General features: G+C 42.2%; 1 protein-coding gene across 12 annotated transcripts in view; it reads left to right on the top strand.

Annotated features, from left to right (window-relative positions):
* KALRN (kalirin RhoGEF kinase) overlaps positions 1-18693 on the top strand; it is a 522320-nt gene that overhangs the window by 176912 nt on the left and 326715 nt on the right. For all 12 annotated transcript variants that reach the window (XM_074595384.1, XM_074595391.1, XM_074595388.1 and 9 more), the window contains one exon: positions 39-153. In XM_074595384.1, coding sequence (XP_074451485.1) covers positions 39-153 — 115 coding nt within the window. The remainder of the gene's footprint in view (positions 1-38; positions 154-18693) is intronic.

Here is an 18693-nt window from a genome sequence, read left to right on the forward strand (position 1 = left end):
TCCTGCCTGATTTTCTAACAATCCTTTATTTTCCGCAGGTGGCCGTGATAAACGAGGTGGTCCTGTCTTGACCTTCCCAGCCCGCAGCAATCACGACAGAATAAGGCAGGAAGACCTTCGGAAACTTGTGACTTATTTGGCCAGCGTGCCAAGGTAAAGCTAGAAAGAAAACACTTCAAAGCTCAGGGTGGATGGATGGGTGGGGAACTTGTTCTTGGCAGTTGCTGATTTCCAAGTATTAACGTTTAGTACCTTCAGTTCTTGGGACGGAGAAACAAAAGTGTTCCCTTCCTCCTCCTGTGTATGCTCTGATGGGTTTTATCGCACATGCGGCAATGCAGGAGCCCAGAGTGGAGGCAGTGCGAGCAAACCCAGGCTTCAGGCTCACAACAGCTACGAGGAGAAGCTCCCATTCCCCATGTTTCTGCGTGGCTCTTCTAGAGGAACGGAAAGGGAGGAGAGTGCTTAGTGCAGTTAAATATAGCAAGCTGGAGAGAGCCTGTTGTCTGCTGTTGCTTTTTAATACCTTGTGGGAGGTTCAGGAGAGCTGGTGTAGGGGACTGTAGTTGCTGGGGAGGAGAGCCTGCCCCATGCGAGGAGGCAGATCTTCCTGCTCCAGCACTTCCCAGAGCTTTCTTCAGGCTGAGGAAGGAACATGGGTGGACTAAGGCGGAAGCTTTCAAAGAAAGGCATTTCAGATGGTTCTGCATGTGAACCAGCACCTTTCCCCGCATTAGTCCCTGTGTCCCTCCTCAACACGCAGGTTCCCATCCCTTTCCCAGGGGTCCCGGAGGAAAGGTCTGTTGCCAGTGCATATTTATCTTTGTAAGGTGTGGGAGACAGTTTATAGGGCTCAGTGCCCAGGTAGGTATTTCTGAGTCAATGTTTAATGCCTCCGAGAGTCTGAGACTATGTACACCCTCATCCAGCTTCCTTTCCCTATTTTCAAGCTTGACAAACATCTTTACCCAAGAACCACTGCGCTGGTTATCGAGGTGAAGGTTAGGTTATCCCAGGGCAAGTGAGGGGCTGAGAAGGGATGTTCAGGGTTGCAATAACACACCCTGTGCCACCCAGGAGCTCCTTCTTTTTAAACCCAGGGTATGACCCGTTAAAGAGTGCTCATATTTTTGCAAAGAGTGTGAAGTTAACACCTGAAGGGCAGAGGGGTTGGCTGCATCAGAAAACCAAGAGGTAAGGGTCTCAGAAATGCACTCAGTTCCTCAAATACATGATGCGCAGAGAACAAATGTCCCGTGTTTGGTATGGAAGAGAGTTGAGGGCTGTTTGGAGACTCATCACTCGGCTGCAGAGGGCGAGGGGCAAACGCAGCCACATGTGCCAGATCTGCCAGTGCTCATTTCCTGGACTCCACAAGTCCTCTGGCGATGTATTTTTTGCTGTGTTGGACTTTTGCTCATCAAGGTTTCAGTAATAAACGGAATTGGTTTGTTTTTCTCCCCACCCCCTCCCCTTTTTTCCTCTAGCCAGCTCTATTTTCAACCATATTGTGAGAGAGATTACAGACTGCTGTGGGGCTGGGAGAGCAGGAGGTCACTCCCTGGGAGTGCATGTCCCAGGGCTTGGCAATCCCCCTCCAGCTGCTGCAGTAATGAAACTGCTGCCTTACATCTTATCATTTTTTGCATGGTCGCAAGTAACAAAAATATGACATTGCTTGGGGTTGCAAGCAATTGCACAGCAAAAATTAACTTCTAACATGTCAACCTTTTCTATTAATTGCCCTTTCCTCATGGAGGTGGCAGTAATAGCAAGACACATCGCTTCTGTTCCCCACTCTCATGCAACTAAATGGATTAGCGCAATCTGAGATGCTGCTTTTGGTTGCCTCCCTCTGAATCAGTCCAGCAATGATTCTTCTCTGGTGATGCAGAAGCTGGGGGACAGAGGTGAATGCTGAAGGAGCTAATACACAACCCATCTGTTTATCTCTCTGGAAACACTAAAAAAATCTTTTTCCCTCCTGGTCCCCATGGCAAAGCCTTGTTCTGCCCTGCTGTTTGAAGCCTTTGAAGGACATCTCTCTAGCTATACCAGAGAATATTTCTTCCTCTGCAGTACAACCTCCCGTCATGAAAATGTGCTCAGCGGTGGGGGACTGGCTAGTCATGAAGCACTTTCACCAATTTCCCAAGGATCCCTGCGGATTGGTTCTGTGGAGACAATGACCAGAGTTCTGTCTCTTGTTTGGGATATTGCACACTAGAAGGTGTGGAGCAGAAAGCAGCAAGAGTGGTCAGAGGTCTTAGAAAAGGTGGCCTGTCAAGGAAGGATTAAAAGGGTAGAGGTTGCTCAGCCTGGAGAACAGAAGAGAGCGAGAACGGTCTTTAAAAGCATGTTGTGATGCTGCAAAAGGAGAGGGTTTGTAGGGCTAGGAGAAGAAATGAAAGCGTTACACCAAAGCAAGGGAAGCTTAGGCTGGACGTGAGGAAAGGGTTTCTAATGGATTTGCATTTGCACTAGAATAAGTCATCTAATTTCTTCTTAAATTCCTCCATAACTCTATAGGCAAATTTCTGGCATGGATATAAATGTTAGGGAGAGGGGATGATAAATCAGGAGGTGACTTCTTTAGGTTCCTCCTCGTTCTGTTTTGTCTGGTGTCGCAGTGGTGATCTCACAGCTGTAGGAGGGATACGTGACCACAAACTTTGTGGGTTTGGCACGTGGGATTGTGTAACCTGTGTGGTGTGAGAAAACACTGAAAATTCATTTTCTCTAAACGTTTTGTTCACTATAACAAGGGCAATCAGCAGAGCCTTCAAACTTTTTTACTTTTTAGAAACAAATATATGGAAGGAACAGTTTGAATTCATATCACTGGCTCCTAGTTCATATTTATTCCAAGATGAGTGCTGTAATGAATAACTGTGTCAGCCATCCACCAAAATAAACAGTTTCATTAGCAGAGACTCTGAACAGGATGTCAGGAGAAACTGCTCTGATGTTCAGAGTGCTGAAAGGGGGAGAGTTTTCTGTGCTAGTTGAAAAACTAGAAATTCTTTAGGAAAAAAAGAGGGTGTAATTTATCATATTGACACCAGTATAATAATTCTTTCTTTATTCCCGGTGCAATGTTTTCTGAGTGAGACAGATTGCTATCCACATTGATACTATCTGTCACTTAACCCTTGTTTTATATCTTAATGGAGGGGGCAGAGGTGGCGCATTGCTGGGAGCTTTGAGCAGGTATGAGAGTGGTGATGAAATACGATGATAGATTAGGGTAAGTGAAACCAGGGTCTTGCTAGCAGTTTTCAAAGTTTCTGCTTTAGCTTTCCACAAGTCCTTCTTCAAAACTGGAATAATAATGTGGGTTTTCTGAAAGCAGCAATGTGTGTTTGAGTTAGAGCAGAATAGTGAGGGCTTTCATGCAGCTGCGAGTCATGGCCAGGCAGGTTCCTGCAGTCCGGGGGGTTTCCCGTGTGCCTGAGGGTTACTGCTTGGGGCTTGAAACTTCAGGTCTAGGAACGTGGTTTGTTCATATTCCAAAACGGTAGCCTTGCAGTCCATAGTATCTGGGGTGACTTAGGGGTTCTGGAAGATTCCAAAGCCTGATCCTGCAGTCTTGGGTACTAGGAGGAGGTTGCAAAGTGGGTATCTGACACCGTAGACAAATGCGGTCCTGGTTGGGTGCTGTACACTGGGTCTTTCAAGGCATATCACGAGGCCGTTTTCTCCAAACAGTTCCACTATAATTAGTTACTAAGAAACGAAGACGCTATTTATTAGAAGTAAAGATAATTGCCACGGATGCCAGGTTTCTACCGCTCTGCCATTTTCTGCTTGTTTTACATTTGCGCTAAGGCTTTCTGGATAGGCAAAGCTGTATTTCTTGTGAATCAGGATAGCTCCTATTTACATGCAAATTTAAATGGGATGTGATGTTTAAAAATTTGGAGGGCGTGACTGACTCTAGGATAACATGGTGTTTATGATCGAGGGAGCTGAGGGGGAATTTTCTGGCCTCGCTGAGGATTATATTTTTTAACACCAGTGCAGTGCCATCTATTCCGGTAGACTGAGTTTTGATTTATATGTGTGTAAATGAAACTAGCACCAGGCCAATCTCCTCTGCGAGCTCTTTGGAATTAAGAATTAAGTTATGCGTAGGCTATAGGAGGATAAAAAGGAGACAGAATATTATTAGCTTGAGTTATCTCCTCGCATGGTGAAGCAATACGATGAAGGAAATGTTCTCTGTCAGCTATAGTGAATCTTCCGGCTGAACACATCAATCTGTTTTGGAGCCAAGATAAGCAGTCTTCTGTGCTCGCTGCAGAGGGGGAAACCCGAGATGCCTCGGAGGCCTGTATTTTTAAAGACATCTACTTTTTATTTGTCCTCCGTTTAAAAACCTGCTCAAATATTTCCTTGTTCTGGGGGACATCCAGGGCTCGTAACAGCAGCAAAATGTTTCCAAGGGACAGCCTGTGTGTTTGAAGAGCTCCTCAGAGCCGCCTGAGTTTGATGAAAGGTGCTAGGATCAGTAAAACAACTTAAGTGTCTCTAATAATTACTTCAGTGATTGGAGCATTATAAAATTAGAAGAGCAATACAGGGGATGGCAAAATGTAGCAATACTCACCCACTCTTGGATTTATTTTAAGCTCTTCTCTGATGACCTGTGGTACTGTGTATGTTAGCTCCTCTGGCGGGAGTAGTGTGAAACTCATTTTGTTGACTGATAGGAATTAAACCCTGGAGCTCTACTTTCTGTTACATGATCCTAGCACAAAAGAAGCTTTTGAGGATCATTTTTTTCTGGAGGCTATTGTAGATCTACAAAAATAGCCATGTGTTTTAAAAATAACACCAGGGACTTCATACTAATTTTAGTAACTAAATATCTGGTGCCATCTACAAGATAATTATTCCACCACACGCTTGTATGAAAATACCACAGTAAAAAATGAAGTGAGGCTAATGAGGCTAATGGAGGTTTAGTATTTTCTTCAGATATCATTTGATTTTTTTAAAAAAAATTGTAAGTGTATTTTGGAGAAAGAAGCCCATTAGTATATAACTGACAGGAATGCTAGTGAATTTGAGAGCCGTTTGCCACTTGCTAGCCAGTTCAAATCCAGCCTCCATTGTACGTGGCATTGGTACATGATGTTGTTATCACCATCAGTTAGGGACTGGGGGACTTCGGTGGAAACAGTTGTTGGTCTCACCTTGTCCTCTTAAAAGGCTTCTGACCACATCACTCTGTTTTGTTTCCTGTGTCCCTTTACTGACCACCTCAGGACGAAGGTACATGTTCGCCTCCTGTTGGAGATCAGCTGCGGTAATGACCTGTTGAGATATTTTATTCCTAGATAAGCGGACAGTGGATATAATTGATGTTGAAATTCTGCAGTAAGTGTCTGTAGCTGCCAGCCCGGCAAGCTCCTCTGTTTACCAGAAGCTGCTAGAAAATGTGGACTTCCTAGAAGTGCAGAGGGAAAAAGAGCCATCAGAGCCTGAGGAGCAGGAGTTATGAGAAAAGACTGAAGGTGTTGGGGATGCTTAGGTTAAAGAGGGTGAAAGTCAAAATTATGTGGTTACAATCCAGTATGCAAGGCTGAGCTAAAGGAAACAACTTGGCCCAGTGTAACATAGCAAACAGGACAAAAAGAAATGGATTAAAATCATAGATTGAAGAAATGCAGCAGGTTTCTGTAGCATCTTCATCTTGGAGACCCTGTTTAGAAGGTGCATCGGGAATGACCCTGGTGGTGTCGCTCCCGTCTTGCAGCAGAGAGATGAAAACATCAGCCTCTCCAGCTCTCATGACACTGTTTGTGTAAGTCTGCGGTTTGGGTTTTTTTTAAATAGGTACAAGATTTTCATTTCCCATGTTTGTTTAATTTTAATCCCTGGATTTTTTTTGAAAATTAGTCCAAACCTAAGGTAAACGGGGGCTTTCTGTATCAGTTTCCAAATTAATTCCTGCTTTCCTTGCCTGTTGCTGTTTTCCTGGATAGTGTAAGGACGGATCTTGCACAGCTCTGGACCTAAGGCAAGTGTCCTCTTTTCCTCTGCCCTCTGTGGGAGCTGAGAGCGCGCTCAGACTGGTTCCAGCTTGGTGAGCTGCTGAGCCCTGCTCTGCCTTCCAGCTGGATAACAGTGCAAGTGTTTTCAGTCTGGTTTTGTGATGAACAACACAAATAGCATGATTCAGAGCTTTGTAGTTAATGTACTGCGAACTGCACAGCTCACGTAGCCTTTTTCTTCTGAAAACTAATAAAAGGCAGGGTAAGCTGGGCTCTGCATATCACTTCTACCAGTGATCATCAATATCTTCTTTTTGGTGTAGCAGAAGTATCTCTCATCTCTCTGTTGTGAAATAGAGGCAGATGAGAGTAATGTAGTGTTAATATTGAGACAAACTCATGGATATCTGATTGTCTTGTTTCCGAACATGACTTCAGGGACTCAAATAAATAAAATAAAGGTTGATGTTATTTCAAGATTTAATTCCTTATTTGAAATAAATTCCTTAAAGGACATAGAAAATACTTCGCAGATCCCTTTAAATTGTCTATTTTGTATCCAAAAATATTTGCACCATTTTGGAAGACCTGAAAATCTGTTACTGTTTTTTTTTACACTAACTTCTTCAATATTTCTATATTCTTTAGTAGCTTGCTCCTTTTTATTATATATTAATTGTATTCCAATAAATAATTGAAATTACTGATTGCCACATGCAGAGAAACTAGGATTTTAACTTGCCATTATGTTTTTAAGCATTCTATTCAACACTCAACATCTGCTTAATTTTAGATTATAAATCTGCAATTGAAAATGGTTAATATGAAGGAATCCCTCATTTATTGTGTCTGAATTATTTCCAAGGCAATTGTTCTTTTTTACAGGGTGGGGGAAGGGGTCCAGTTTTCTCTTACTGCCAACCATGCAGACTCATGCTGAGATTTCAAAGTCATATTGGGTTCTTTCTGGTTCATCTAACGTCTCCAACATAAAGATTCTCCAGTGAGTTACTCATTTGAAGATTTAGGATTGCAGAGGTAACCCTACAGGCCAAGTTTAACGTACAAAGAAAATGCACAGGTCTGGAAGAGAAGTTCCTTTTCCTGGCGCTGTGCTGCTTTTCCAGCCCAGTGAGAGCTCAGTCATGCCTTCTTCAGTAGAGTCAGCAGATAAAGCTTGACAGGGGGACAAATCTGATGGAATAAAAGGTCACTTTTATTTTGTGCTCTTCCAAACAGCAAAGCAAATGTCTCTACCTGGTTTGGGTCCACTGCCTTTTGGTTTTACTGGTCTGGCCTTTTTTGGTCCAGGCCTACCCTCCCATTTGCAGGCTGTTTCTCCTCGCTGCAGGCGCCGCAATCAGGCTGCAAGTTCAGAGCAGCCAGAAGGACTGCAGTGAGTGGAGTCCTTCTCCGCAGCCCCCATCTTTCCAGGTCTGCTGCACAAAAACCAGGCTGCTACTGCCAAGCTGTAGCCGCACAGCTTTGCCACACCTGGCTGCTTGTCTCTGTCTCACTGACAGAGGAGGGACGGAAGGGCTCCTAAAACCCTCTGAGCAGAGATAGAAATGTCTGTCACAGCGCTTCCCACCAAAGGTATGGACAACGGGTGTTGACCAGGAAATACCAACCTCCTGTGAGGATGGTTTCCCAACGCAGCAGCATCAGCTGAGCCTCCTCAAGGCGTCCTGAGGGGTTGATGGCACAGGGGTCTGAGCTTTGCCGAGGCACTGAGAAAACCCCAGCTGTCTTCTCGGGGGAGTCTCAGCTCGCAGGCATGGGCCGGGGGCTGCTTATCTCTGGCTGTCCCATGCAAGATGGGTGCCTGTCCTGTGCAGCCGCTCCCCGTGTCACTGTATTTCTGTTAGCGATGTTGTAGGTAGTGTCTGACTGCATTTCCAACAGGGGGGTTGGGGCTGGGAAGGATTCTGCTCAGACTTCTCCAAATTTGGAGCAAACAGGAAAACAAACCCCCTCACCACGCGCACCCACCACTGCTGGGATGCCCAGGCCACCATGACTGAGTGACACCCGGTGGCGCTGGCAGGGTCTGAGGCCTGAACCCATCCCCTGAAGCATCTCACGTAGAGCTGCACTCCTGCACTCTGCTTTTTGAGCTGTGTCCAAGCCCTTGTTCTGGGGATTAGATCAACATTGTTCCTCCTTGCTAAATGGCTTTTGCATGTTGATTGTACCGGCGTTTGCTGCCTGGAAGAAGCAGCTGAGGCGATGGAGAAAAGGCAAAAACTTGTAAACTAGGATATATCCTGCACCCACTCACTGGTGAGGGAGCCAGTGGGCACCGCAGCCTGCTATAAATTTTATGCAGAGCATCATTTTCTTCATCCTCTTCCTCAGTGGCTGTCTGACAAGTGGTTTGTGAGTCTCTGCAGCACACTTCGCCGTGCTGCCCTCTCTGGCCTTTTCCATGCTAGTGCTGATTTAAAGCTGTTGCCCGCTCCTCACGGGCTTTTTAACCACCAGATTAGTGGCTCCACAGTACTCCGAGAGGTCCAGGCAGCAGCGACCTGGAGACTTCCGTGGAGAAGGCAGGTTTGCGCTAATGTGAGCAGTAATTCAGAAGAGCTAAAATTAGCAAACAGAGACCTTTTGTGGGAGCGAGGCGCTGGCAGCAGAGCCGGCACCGGCCACGTGTGGTTCCCTCCTGAAGCTGTCAGCAGCCGACAGCAGAATATGCAGCGGTTCAGCCAATCCTAACTTTTCTTTTCGGCAATCTCTTTCCTACGGTTTTTGCAGAGGCTGTAAAATGGTTTTTGTCTCATTCCAGCATGGGTGCTTGTGTTCCTCATCAGTAATTCCAGTACGTGCTACATCCTTTCCACTCTTAGAAATTATTATAATTTGGAAGTGTCTTGTGCCACCCTCTTCATGGATGTCATTAGAAGCAGGAAAACTGCTGCTGTGCTTTGCAGTCTGCTTTGTAATGGGAATATTGTCAGAGGTATCTTAATGTCAATGGAAAGCTCTTCTAAACTTCCATGGAGAACGGATGAGACCTTTACTGTGTGCCAATATGGAGCAAATAATGGGAGACACAGAAGTTGAGTTGCCTCAGTCTAGACTGCCTGGTCCTTATCCTCATTGGATGGATGGAGGTGTTGTGGATGCTGCTCCAAAGTCTGGATTCCCCAGTGCGCAGCTTGGATAGGACTGAAATTGTGTCTCCAGGAATATATTTTTAACCTTGTCTCCAAATGATAAAAAGCTTACGCAGTTGTGCTGTCCGTCAGCCACTGTTTAAACCAAATCTGTCAGAGAAGACTCAAGGATATTAAATTCCTACAAATTTAATGAGAATAGACAGCTACGTCAAGGAAAGAGACCTAATTAGAGTCCACGAAAAGGGAAAGGTGATCTGAACTCACCCCTTCTTAGAGACTGGAGGTAAAGGGGATATCTCCAGACCATATAAGAGGCAAATTTGTTATTAAACGTTAGAGAATCAATATGCAAGCCACTATCAAGGATTCGGCAGTTCCCATGCTCATGAAAGTGCAGGCTAGTTTATGGTATTAGAAAATTGGATCATACTAAAATAGAACAATGACCAATTCATGGTAACATATGGTATTGAGCAGGCTGATGCTCTTATAGCATGGAAAGTATGGGTTAGGACTGGTAAAATTTGTCTCAGAGGTTGGGATGCTCGATTCCCTGCTGTTTGCAAAGGGAATTGGTATCCAAGTTTGGTAGGCAGTTGTAAATCTCATCAATGGTTTCTTCTAATTTTCCACAAGGTGCTCCTAACCAAGTCAGTCTGTGGTATTTTATGTTTTTTTTTCTGGATCCTGGCACTGCAGCAGAGTTCCCTGTGGATCCTGTAATGCTGTGTGCAGCAAAACGTAATTGTAACTATGTGGTGTGAGGCTGTTGGGCTACTTAGATTAAGGGGAAAAAAAAAAAAGAGAGAGAGAAATACCTTAACACAAAATAAAATCATAATAAGAAAAATAACTCTAGAATCACTCCTTCCCCCCGCAAGAATAGGCAGAAAAGAGCAACTCAAATATACTTTTGGCTTGGCAGATATTGTCTGGTCTGCAACGTGTGCCACAGTGTACTTTTCTGCTGTTAACAAGGGAGCATTGGTTTCCCTGCCTGTGTACACGGGGCTTTATTTTATGTCTAAAAATTAAAGGGAAACCTTAGTCTCTGGGGAATTTTCCAGTGATGTAATATTTTAGAAAGTTCCTTTCTGGTACTTCACCAAAAAGCCAAAGCACCAAACCAGCCTTCCCGCATCCTGCAACTGCTCTCAGGGAAATATCCTGCACCTCTTCCACATAGCCCCGCTACAGTGGAAACAAGAGAAAGTAGGAACCTGCTGTAGGCTCAATGCAATATTTATATGGGACACCTTTGCTGAATGGTTCTTTTGGTTAAAGTCATTGAATAGAAATTGTAGTAGAGCATTGGCTTTGTACAGTAATTGCATCTCTCCCTGAAAATTGTAACAGCAGCAGCAGTTCATCTCCAGCCAAATTCAGTCTGCTTTCATACACCTTTCCTGTGTACTACTCAAGTGTGCATGTGATGTTCATATGATGTAGCTCTCCTCTGTCACCCTGTTTCCCATGGGAATGCAAGAAGAATTGACAATCTCTAATATCTATGCAGTGATATTAGCACTTAGTCTTTTACTAGGAGGGTGAGTTAAGTTTGCTTGTTAATTTATTTATTTGAGCATCTGGCAAGCCAGATGCTTCTGCTATTGATGTTGTCGTTGAGGATCAAATAAATGCTACTTTTTGAAATTTAGTTTGAAAGAACTACTCATTAAAAACCTTTGCTTGGTAAAATTCAACCCCCAGTCCTCAACCAGGGTCCAGCATCCAAGAAGTTATTGAATATATCCATTTAAGGAATACAAATAATAAGGATACCAACGCAGCATTAAAATAGAGATGGGTGGGATCCTTAGCAGGAACTTTATGGCATGTTAAAGTACACATTGTACCCACACTTGCGGCTGTGATACTTTGGAACTCCAGGGGGTGATTTCAAGTTTTCTCTGCAGGTTAACATTCTGCAAAGCGTGGTAAATGGCTTTGGTGATCCTCAGGGAGGATCAGCAATATACTTTGTTTCACGTCAAGAATGAATGCTGTGTTCTGAAGTGCAGTCGCATGTTATTACACAGCTCCACGGGTAAACATCACGCCCCGCTAGGAATAAAAGTTTTTCCCCTTAGAGAACTCCAAATGGGCTTCCTGTACACATTTCATCTACTGTGCACCTACACTTGGTATGTCACATGACAAAGGCACACCATCAGTAATAGTGGATGGAGACTTTAGTATTCCATATTTTGAAATATTCTTTAAATTATATTAGTATAATCTATACCTCTAAAATAGTTTCCTACCATTCCTCTTTATTTGCGTGTCAATTTAATGCTAGTGAAAGATTAGCTGCAAGAAAGTTAGGCTTAATGGTGGTGATTACTATTCTTTCTTGTCAAAGTACCAACAACATCCCTGGCTGGGATGATTTAATAGGTCTCTTCTATCTCAGTCTTCTGTGATGCAGCAGTTGACCATTCTAGAGGCCAAAGTCCTATGCTAATGCAGCAATGCAAATTTTTCCTTCCATTGTTTTTCTGTTGTAAGTCAGTCCTAACTGGAGACTAAAATTGTGTTTCCTTTTCAGTAGCCTTAGCAGCTCTGCTTAGACCACCAACTAAGGGCTGCGTTTATTAGTAGCTCTGCTTGTGGCTTTTGTGATCTTTGTAGACGGTAATTGGATGGCAGCCTCAGGTTTAATTTCGGCCACCCATTTAGGTCACATTTGCCCTACAGTAGGTGCCATCCTGGAACATCAGGGAAGACACACAGTCTGAACTTCCTGAATTTTAGTTCTGGACTAAACATTTAGTTCTCTTCTCCCTTGGTTTAACTGTATAATCTGAATTTACCGGTTCATACAGGAGACACTTCACAAAGGTTTGGGAAACCAAACTAGCTTATATTTTTACATCTTGAAGACAGAAAACCCTAAGTGGTTTTATCCTAGTTATGCTGCATGAGGTGGAAATACAGGTCCCTTTAACAGTACGCACTGATTAGCCCTCTCATTTCTGGGAAGCAGGATCTTTAAAGTTGCATTTCCCCATACTATCTTGGGAGCACTGCGTAAGAAATTGGCTGTGTACTGTGTCACCTCCTGACCTTAGAAAAAGCACTTGATAAAAGCGTCTCATTACAAATGTATCATTTTGCCATGCAGTGAGTCTAGGGAGTAGAAGAAGAACTTACAGAAGAACTGTAATTCCAAAACACAATCTAAATAAAAAAAAACAGGTACCTGATAAACTAATAGGTGATCTTACGCATAGGAGAAATGGCTGGCAATGTTGCCTTGTTAACAAACTATTAGTCTAAGAATTAATCAAATAGGCAATATGTTCTTTTTCTTTAAGACCTTTTTTTCCTCCATTCTCAAGACAGGACTGAACTCTTACAACACTGATTAATCACATCCAATTTTGTGGTTATGTCCTCTTATTTCTCCATTCTTCTGTTCTACAACATTTATAATTTAGTTCAGAAACTGCATCTGGAGAAGCTAACATCTCTGGGTTCACAGATTAATTTAGATTTTGCTTCCCACTGGAGGTTTGTGGGTAGGAGCTACGATTCCATTCCAAAATCTAATTAAAAAGCAGGTACATAGGAAAGTAGCGGACAATCTTACCCATAGGAAGAATGTCTGGAAGCTCTGCTTTGTTAATGAACTGTTAGACTAGGAATCAAATACACCAGCAACATGTGCGGGTTTTTAGGGTTTCTTTCTTCTCCGTTCACAAGGCAGAACTCAACTGTTATATCATTCCACACTTACCAGGCTTACTGGAAATCTCAGTTTCTCCTTAATTTACAGAACAGCCACCCCAATGATTTTGCAGTGTCAGATGGTATATGGTAGGTGACAGGAAAATAGGATCAGCTAAAATGGTTTCCTGTGATTTTCATTTAGGAATGAATTCTGTAGGACGCTTCATCTCTGTAGTTTTATGGACTGTTAAATTGCGTCTGTGGTATATTAGCATCGGCAGCACTTTTCTGATGAATTGTTGGGCACTACTAATTTCATGAATAAGGCATGCATTTTTGTTAGGTAAAATCAACTCAGTACCTTTGAGAAAGAGGCCACTTGAGGATCCACCTGCTCTAAGTTTGACACTAGGTTTAGAAATATTTGCCTTAGTGAATAAGATGCTAATTGTCCTCATGTTAAAATATGTATTATATATTTTGTACATTCCCAGTGGCCCTTGGAAAATTAAAGCAGACATGTTTGAATAAGGTACAGAGAGTGGAGCAAAATAAATCAAATAAATGTATCAGATGCAGTACCAGTCCAAAATTGTGTTGATCTCCATTTCTGGGCTCTAAAAATTGGTGACAAGTCAATTTTTCCAGAAGCTGAAGTCCATCTTTCCAATATTGTGCTCAGTTTGCCCACTTAGACGTAATTGACTTATAATTGTTTTTACAAATGAAAACACATTTTTGCCTTTTTTGTGGGAGGACACAAATGCAGAAAAGAACTTTAACTGTGTTCATGCTGCTTTGAAAAGATGCCAAAAGTCACATGTGTAATTAGGGATTCTGTTAAAAGTCTAATTCCTGCACCTGTGAACATTTTTTGGCACATAGCCTTTTAAGTCCTTGCTTTTCTCTCATGTTTCTCATTTTCTTGGCCAAGAATTAAGTTCCTTTTCAAAGGAAACTGTCAAAGATCTTCTGGGGTGTATTTGGTTCTTTGTCTAAGTCCAATACAAAAAGGCAGTTCCCTCTGTTTTTGTTGTTGACTGAAATACTCTAAAGCATAATGTTAGACCCTGTTTTATTTAACACTTGATTACTCGTGGCAAAGCCCTTTAAGATCCTTCAGGACGAAAGATGATACAACAGGTTATGACAGTATTTTTATAATATAGGTTTGTTCTTCCAATGCTGAAAGTAATGTACAGGCCACTTTATGTTTGCCATCACATAGATTCAAATATTGGTCAGGTTCTAAAAAAACTAATGATGCACTGTTTTAGTTAGATGGGGCAGAGAGAAGAGCAGAGAAGTCATTATCACCAGATGATGTAACAGGATTTTTTGGGATGGATTTTAAAGTAGTTGTAAACAAATTAATATATCAGGTAATTTTATGAGTGGGTCTGGATTGGTTTATTAAACCATTAGTTCTTCCTACCTTTGGTAGGTGCCTCCTGTGAAAATCACAAGATTCATCTGTTGGTTCTTCTAGGCTACAGATGACTTCAACAGAATATGAACGTACTGGAAATATATATATCTGCTCTGCAAACAGAATCAAGCAAGAAATGTATTTCAAATTAACAGACTAGAGAGGATGTGTCTAGGCAGCCATTCACTGAGCCTAGGACTTTTCCACAACTCTCTTACATCTTAGGACACAATGAATATATTTATTCATCATGTAAATTGCTGGGGACATAAGAAGGAAATCATCAAGGTGGAAATATGCATTCACCATATCTGCTGTTAGTCACAAATGAAAGAAGGATATCAATGCTTTTTTAGGCTAACACATTAATTTACTAAAATAAACTTGGCTGTTGATGCAAGAGGTCAACCAAAGCAGTAAAAGGCCTGCTTGGCCTGCAGGCTTCTGCTTCCTATGTCCTGTACTAATTCTTAAGTACGGTGATCCTCCCGCAGCAAAGCAGTCAAGCGCATGCGTAAGTCCATCCATATCCAGCAAGTGTAAACATGTGCTTCATGCACCGTCTTAATTGCTTAATCAAGCTGCCTATATTGTGAGGCACAGCCATACAAAGAGGAACCAGATGGAAGATATTTTTATCAGATAGTCCATCGGATTAAAGAAGCATGGTCATTGAACATTGCTGTCCTTTGAAAACCCACTATCAGATATGCCTGCATCCATGCAGCATCCCCACAATGTGAATTCAGGCAGCAACCACTGTCATAGACTTGGTCTTACCTCTTCATTTTCTGGTATCAACAACCTGTGCGAGCTTGCTTGGTGGATGTAAGCACACATTGTTAATGATTTTAGGAGAGCTTATATCAAAGATGGTTATAACAGTTATTCAAGTTTAGAATCAGTAATTACAGAAAATGCAGCAATAGTTAGTTCTTTTTAGAGTCACGAGTTTTGTGGGTGATTTTAGCATTGAAGTACTGTGAATTGGTATAGTGTCACTCTCCGAAGAGACCCATACAGTAGTAGTATTCTTTTCAAGTGATAGGAAAAAGTCTGTGTCTATTTGAGCTGGTTTGTGTGCTTTTTGTGAAGCATGTCATAGTAACAGAGACTTTAATCTGTTTTCCTTAGTTTGATATCATAAAGCACTTAAAATTATGTATTAGGCTAGTGCTCCTGTGAGTTCTATATCAAATCCAAAATAATTGTCATTTTGCAATCTTTTCCACTACAGGCTTCTGGTACTAGGTGTCTGATTATGCTGTAATCAATGCTTTTACTCCACACATTAAAAAAGGAGCAAAAGCTTTGATTATAATTGAAGGCTTATATATTTGGCCAGGTACTTGCCTGGTGCTAATTGACAGCCTGAATTGTACAGCACAGTCATCAAAATGAATAATTCAGAGCACTGACAAACATTTTATCTCGAGATTTGGTAGCAAAATTAAAAGCAATGAAATAGTTAAGAATCCTGGTATTTAGGCAGTCAGAATTGGCTTTTTAGTTAACACCCCAATAAGATGGAGGGTGCAAGTTCACCGTTCTCCTAGTCTCATTGTTTCTTTCCACTGGCTGCAGACTCAGCAAGACAAATGTGCATTAGTTTATATTGTCAAGGCTATCTTTGCAAGCAGATGGGCTGGAAATCTAATTAAAAAAACCAAAAGCTTTGATTCTGGCAAAAAATAGTAAAATCTGTGGGACGACCCTAAATCCTCTGAATTAAATGGATGTTCTATGTCAATGCAGTTCTATTGTCCCACTTTATAAATAAAATATGAAGGGCTCTACTTTCACATAGACCCATAAATGTGCTCATTTATGAGTTTAATAAAGCATGTGTATTCAGTACAATTAGATAAGCGTATGTATAGAGCAATAAATGCTCCCTATATAAAATCAGCACACGTGTAACAGAGAATATAGCCCAGCACAGATAAATAAGCACATGCTTAGATTATTAAGTGATCTCTCTTAAGCTTTTGTGAATTAACCATGAAGTGGACATGACTATTTGCAATTTGTAATTCTCCTGCAATTATGTATCCTACCTGTATCTGAAAATGTGGTAAATATAATGCATTCTTTGGAAGAATGCATTAGCCTCGATAAAGAAAAGTACTGTAACACCCATTTTACAGATGAAAAAAACCAAACGGAGGTAGAGTTGAGCTATAACACAGAAACACAACAAGGAGGCAAGCAACCTGACTAGGACTGCCTGACTCAGTCTCATCCCCTGGACTGCAGTGCTCCAGCCAGATTTAGAAAATGAATAAATTGTGAAGATATAATTAAAAGGAAGCCACTTACAGTTATTTCTGGTATCAGTATCAGCGAGTTATACGTAGTAGGCTTTTCTTATACCGGGTGATGTGTCCAATGTGAGCATTGGCTAGAGGTTTGTGCTGTTTCTTGCCAGTTGTTGCCCAGGGGGGTGACTATGGTGGTTCATCTTGCTATAGAAACCCACCACATTAGGCCCATATCTTCACAGAATGTTATATTGCATTAGGTTAACTCACAGGTAGGAAGCCCTTTAGTCTGGTGGAGTAGTTGTGGCCTGTGACGTGTCTTTGATGTGTCTCTTCCAGACCAAATGAGCCACTGAATATTAGGACAAATATCCTTAGGTGTGGTGCTCCATGAATCTGCTCTGTGAATTTTATTACCATGGGCTGTCTGACATCTACAGAAAATTTGAAGAGTTTTCTGTCTGGCAGATTCCTGTCGTTCCTATCCTGGCGTACATTAATTTGTCAATACAGTTCTCAGGTCTGGCAGCAGGAAAAGCACCCTGTGGGGTACGCAGTTCTTGATGTGGATAGGATGATGCACGTTCACATGTGGCACTCGTAGATGGACTTGCCTGTGAAGTTTTATTGTGCTTTTGATAGAGCAGCAATACAGCTAATAGGGGAAAGGGAGGAGGCAGTTCAAACCAGGCAATTACTTTTCAGAGCGTTTATCTGAACCTGGTTTAGTTGATGAAACAGTTGTTCTGGGTTATTCCAATTAGCGGTGATTGACGGGGAGAGGTAACGATGAAGAACTGAAATTATTATTGGTTGTGATGGGAATTCAGGTTCAGAAGAGAAGCGACCTTAAAACTGTGTTGGCGTGACACCAATAAGTGAGTTCCCATCAAGGTGGGAAAGTGCCTTCGCACGATGGACTGTAAAACTGAGGGGACCACACGCAGGCATCTAAGGAGCTCAATCTCCTACAAAGGTGGGAGCATCTGAGGCTGAAGAAAAACCTTAAGTGCTCTTTGGAAGACCAGAGTGTGAGCTCAGAGATTTTGTTGAGGTCTGAATGGTTATTGCCAATTTTTGGTTCCATTATTCGAGTGGTGGATTCATCTTTGCTCTCCAGAAGCTTTTTGGATCCAGCTTTCTCACTCAGGGGGTCAATGGTATATTTTGGGCTTCCTATTCTCTTTGAATATCCCCTATCGACTTGTTTGTGCTCAGTCAGCATCAGTGATTTTGATCTATCACACATTTATCTCTCCATACAAATAATAAGGGATACCTCACTTCAACTAGCTTCATTGGCAAGTCTTAGTCCCCCTTGCTAGACAGAGTAAGAGTGGCCTTGCTAGGAGACAGATTCAGAAAAATTGGACATGAGCTAGATGAGAAGCTGGATTGTGAACAATATCAATATCCACCGTCTCCTGGGGACTCGGTAGAAAGGACTTTTTCTCCTCTCAATGCCATCACAGTAGTTATTGAGTAAAGAATGAGTAAAGTCTACTGTGCAAAGGAATACACAAAAATCGATTTTTCAAGTGTATCTTAAAACGTAGGTTAATTCTGTAGGTTCAGAGCAACCCCTTCCAGATGTAATACCACCAGCAGTCCTTTGCCCAGCCTGGCATGGCAGGAAGTATCTCACTGATAAGTGAACTATTTTGGGTAAGTCATTGTGCCTACAAAGACCAGCTTTGTTTCTATACGGGTGGAGGTCGAAAAAAAATTAGTACCACTGATGTATTAGTCATGGCCAGTCCCCATTGTCCAACCTGGGGAAAATGGAGGCATCAGCTTTTAAATCGTACTCTTCTAAAGAGAACTCAAATTCTCACGTAGTGTCTTAGTAAAACAGACTCCTTGCAGGGACCGCAGAGTGTTTCTGGGGTGTAGCACTCAACCTTTGCACAGATGCACTTGACTCCAGTGTGTGCCCTTAAATAAAAAAAGAGTGTGGACTCTGGCCAAAATCTTGTAAGCTTCAAAGAATGGTTACATCACTGCTGCTTAGGAGATAAAAAGTGCAAAGCAAATCTCATGCTGAACTCTGCACTGCAAATTGGCAGAAGCTAAGTTACTTATTTGTGGAAGAATCTGCTGTTGTCAAGTGCAGGTATTTAAATAAGGAAAAATCCAAAAACTTTAGAAATTTCTCACCAAAGATACCTCTAAAATACTATGTCGATCAAAATATTTTGCTTTGATAAAAT

The sequence above is a fragment of the Larus michahellis genome, chromosome 7 (genome assembly GCF_964199755.1).
Source record: "Larus michahellis chromosome 7, bLarMic1.1, whole genome shotgun sequence".
Taxonomy (NCBI): domain Eukaryota; kingdom Metazoa; phylum Chordata; class Aves; order Charadriiformes; family Laridae; genus Larus; species Larus michahellis.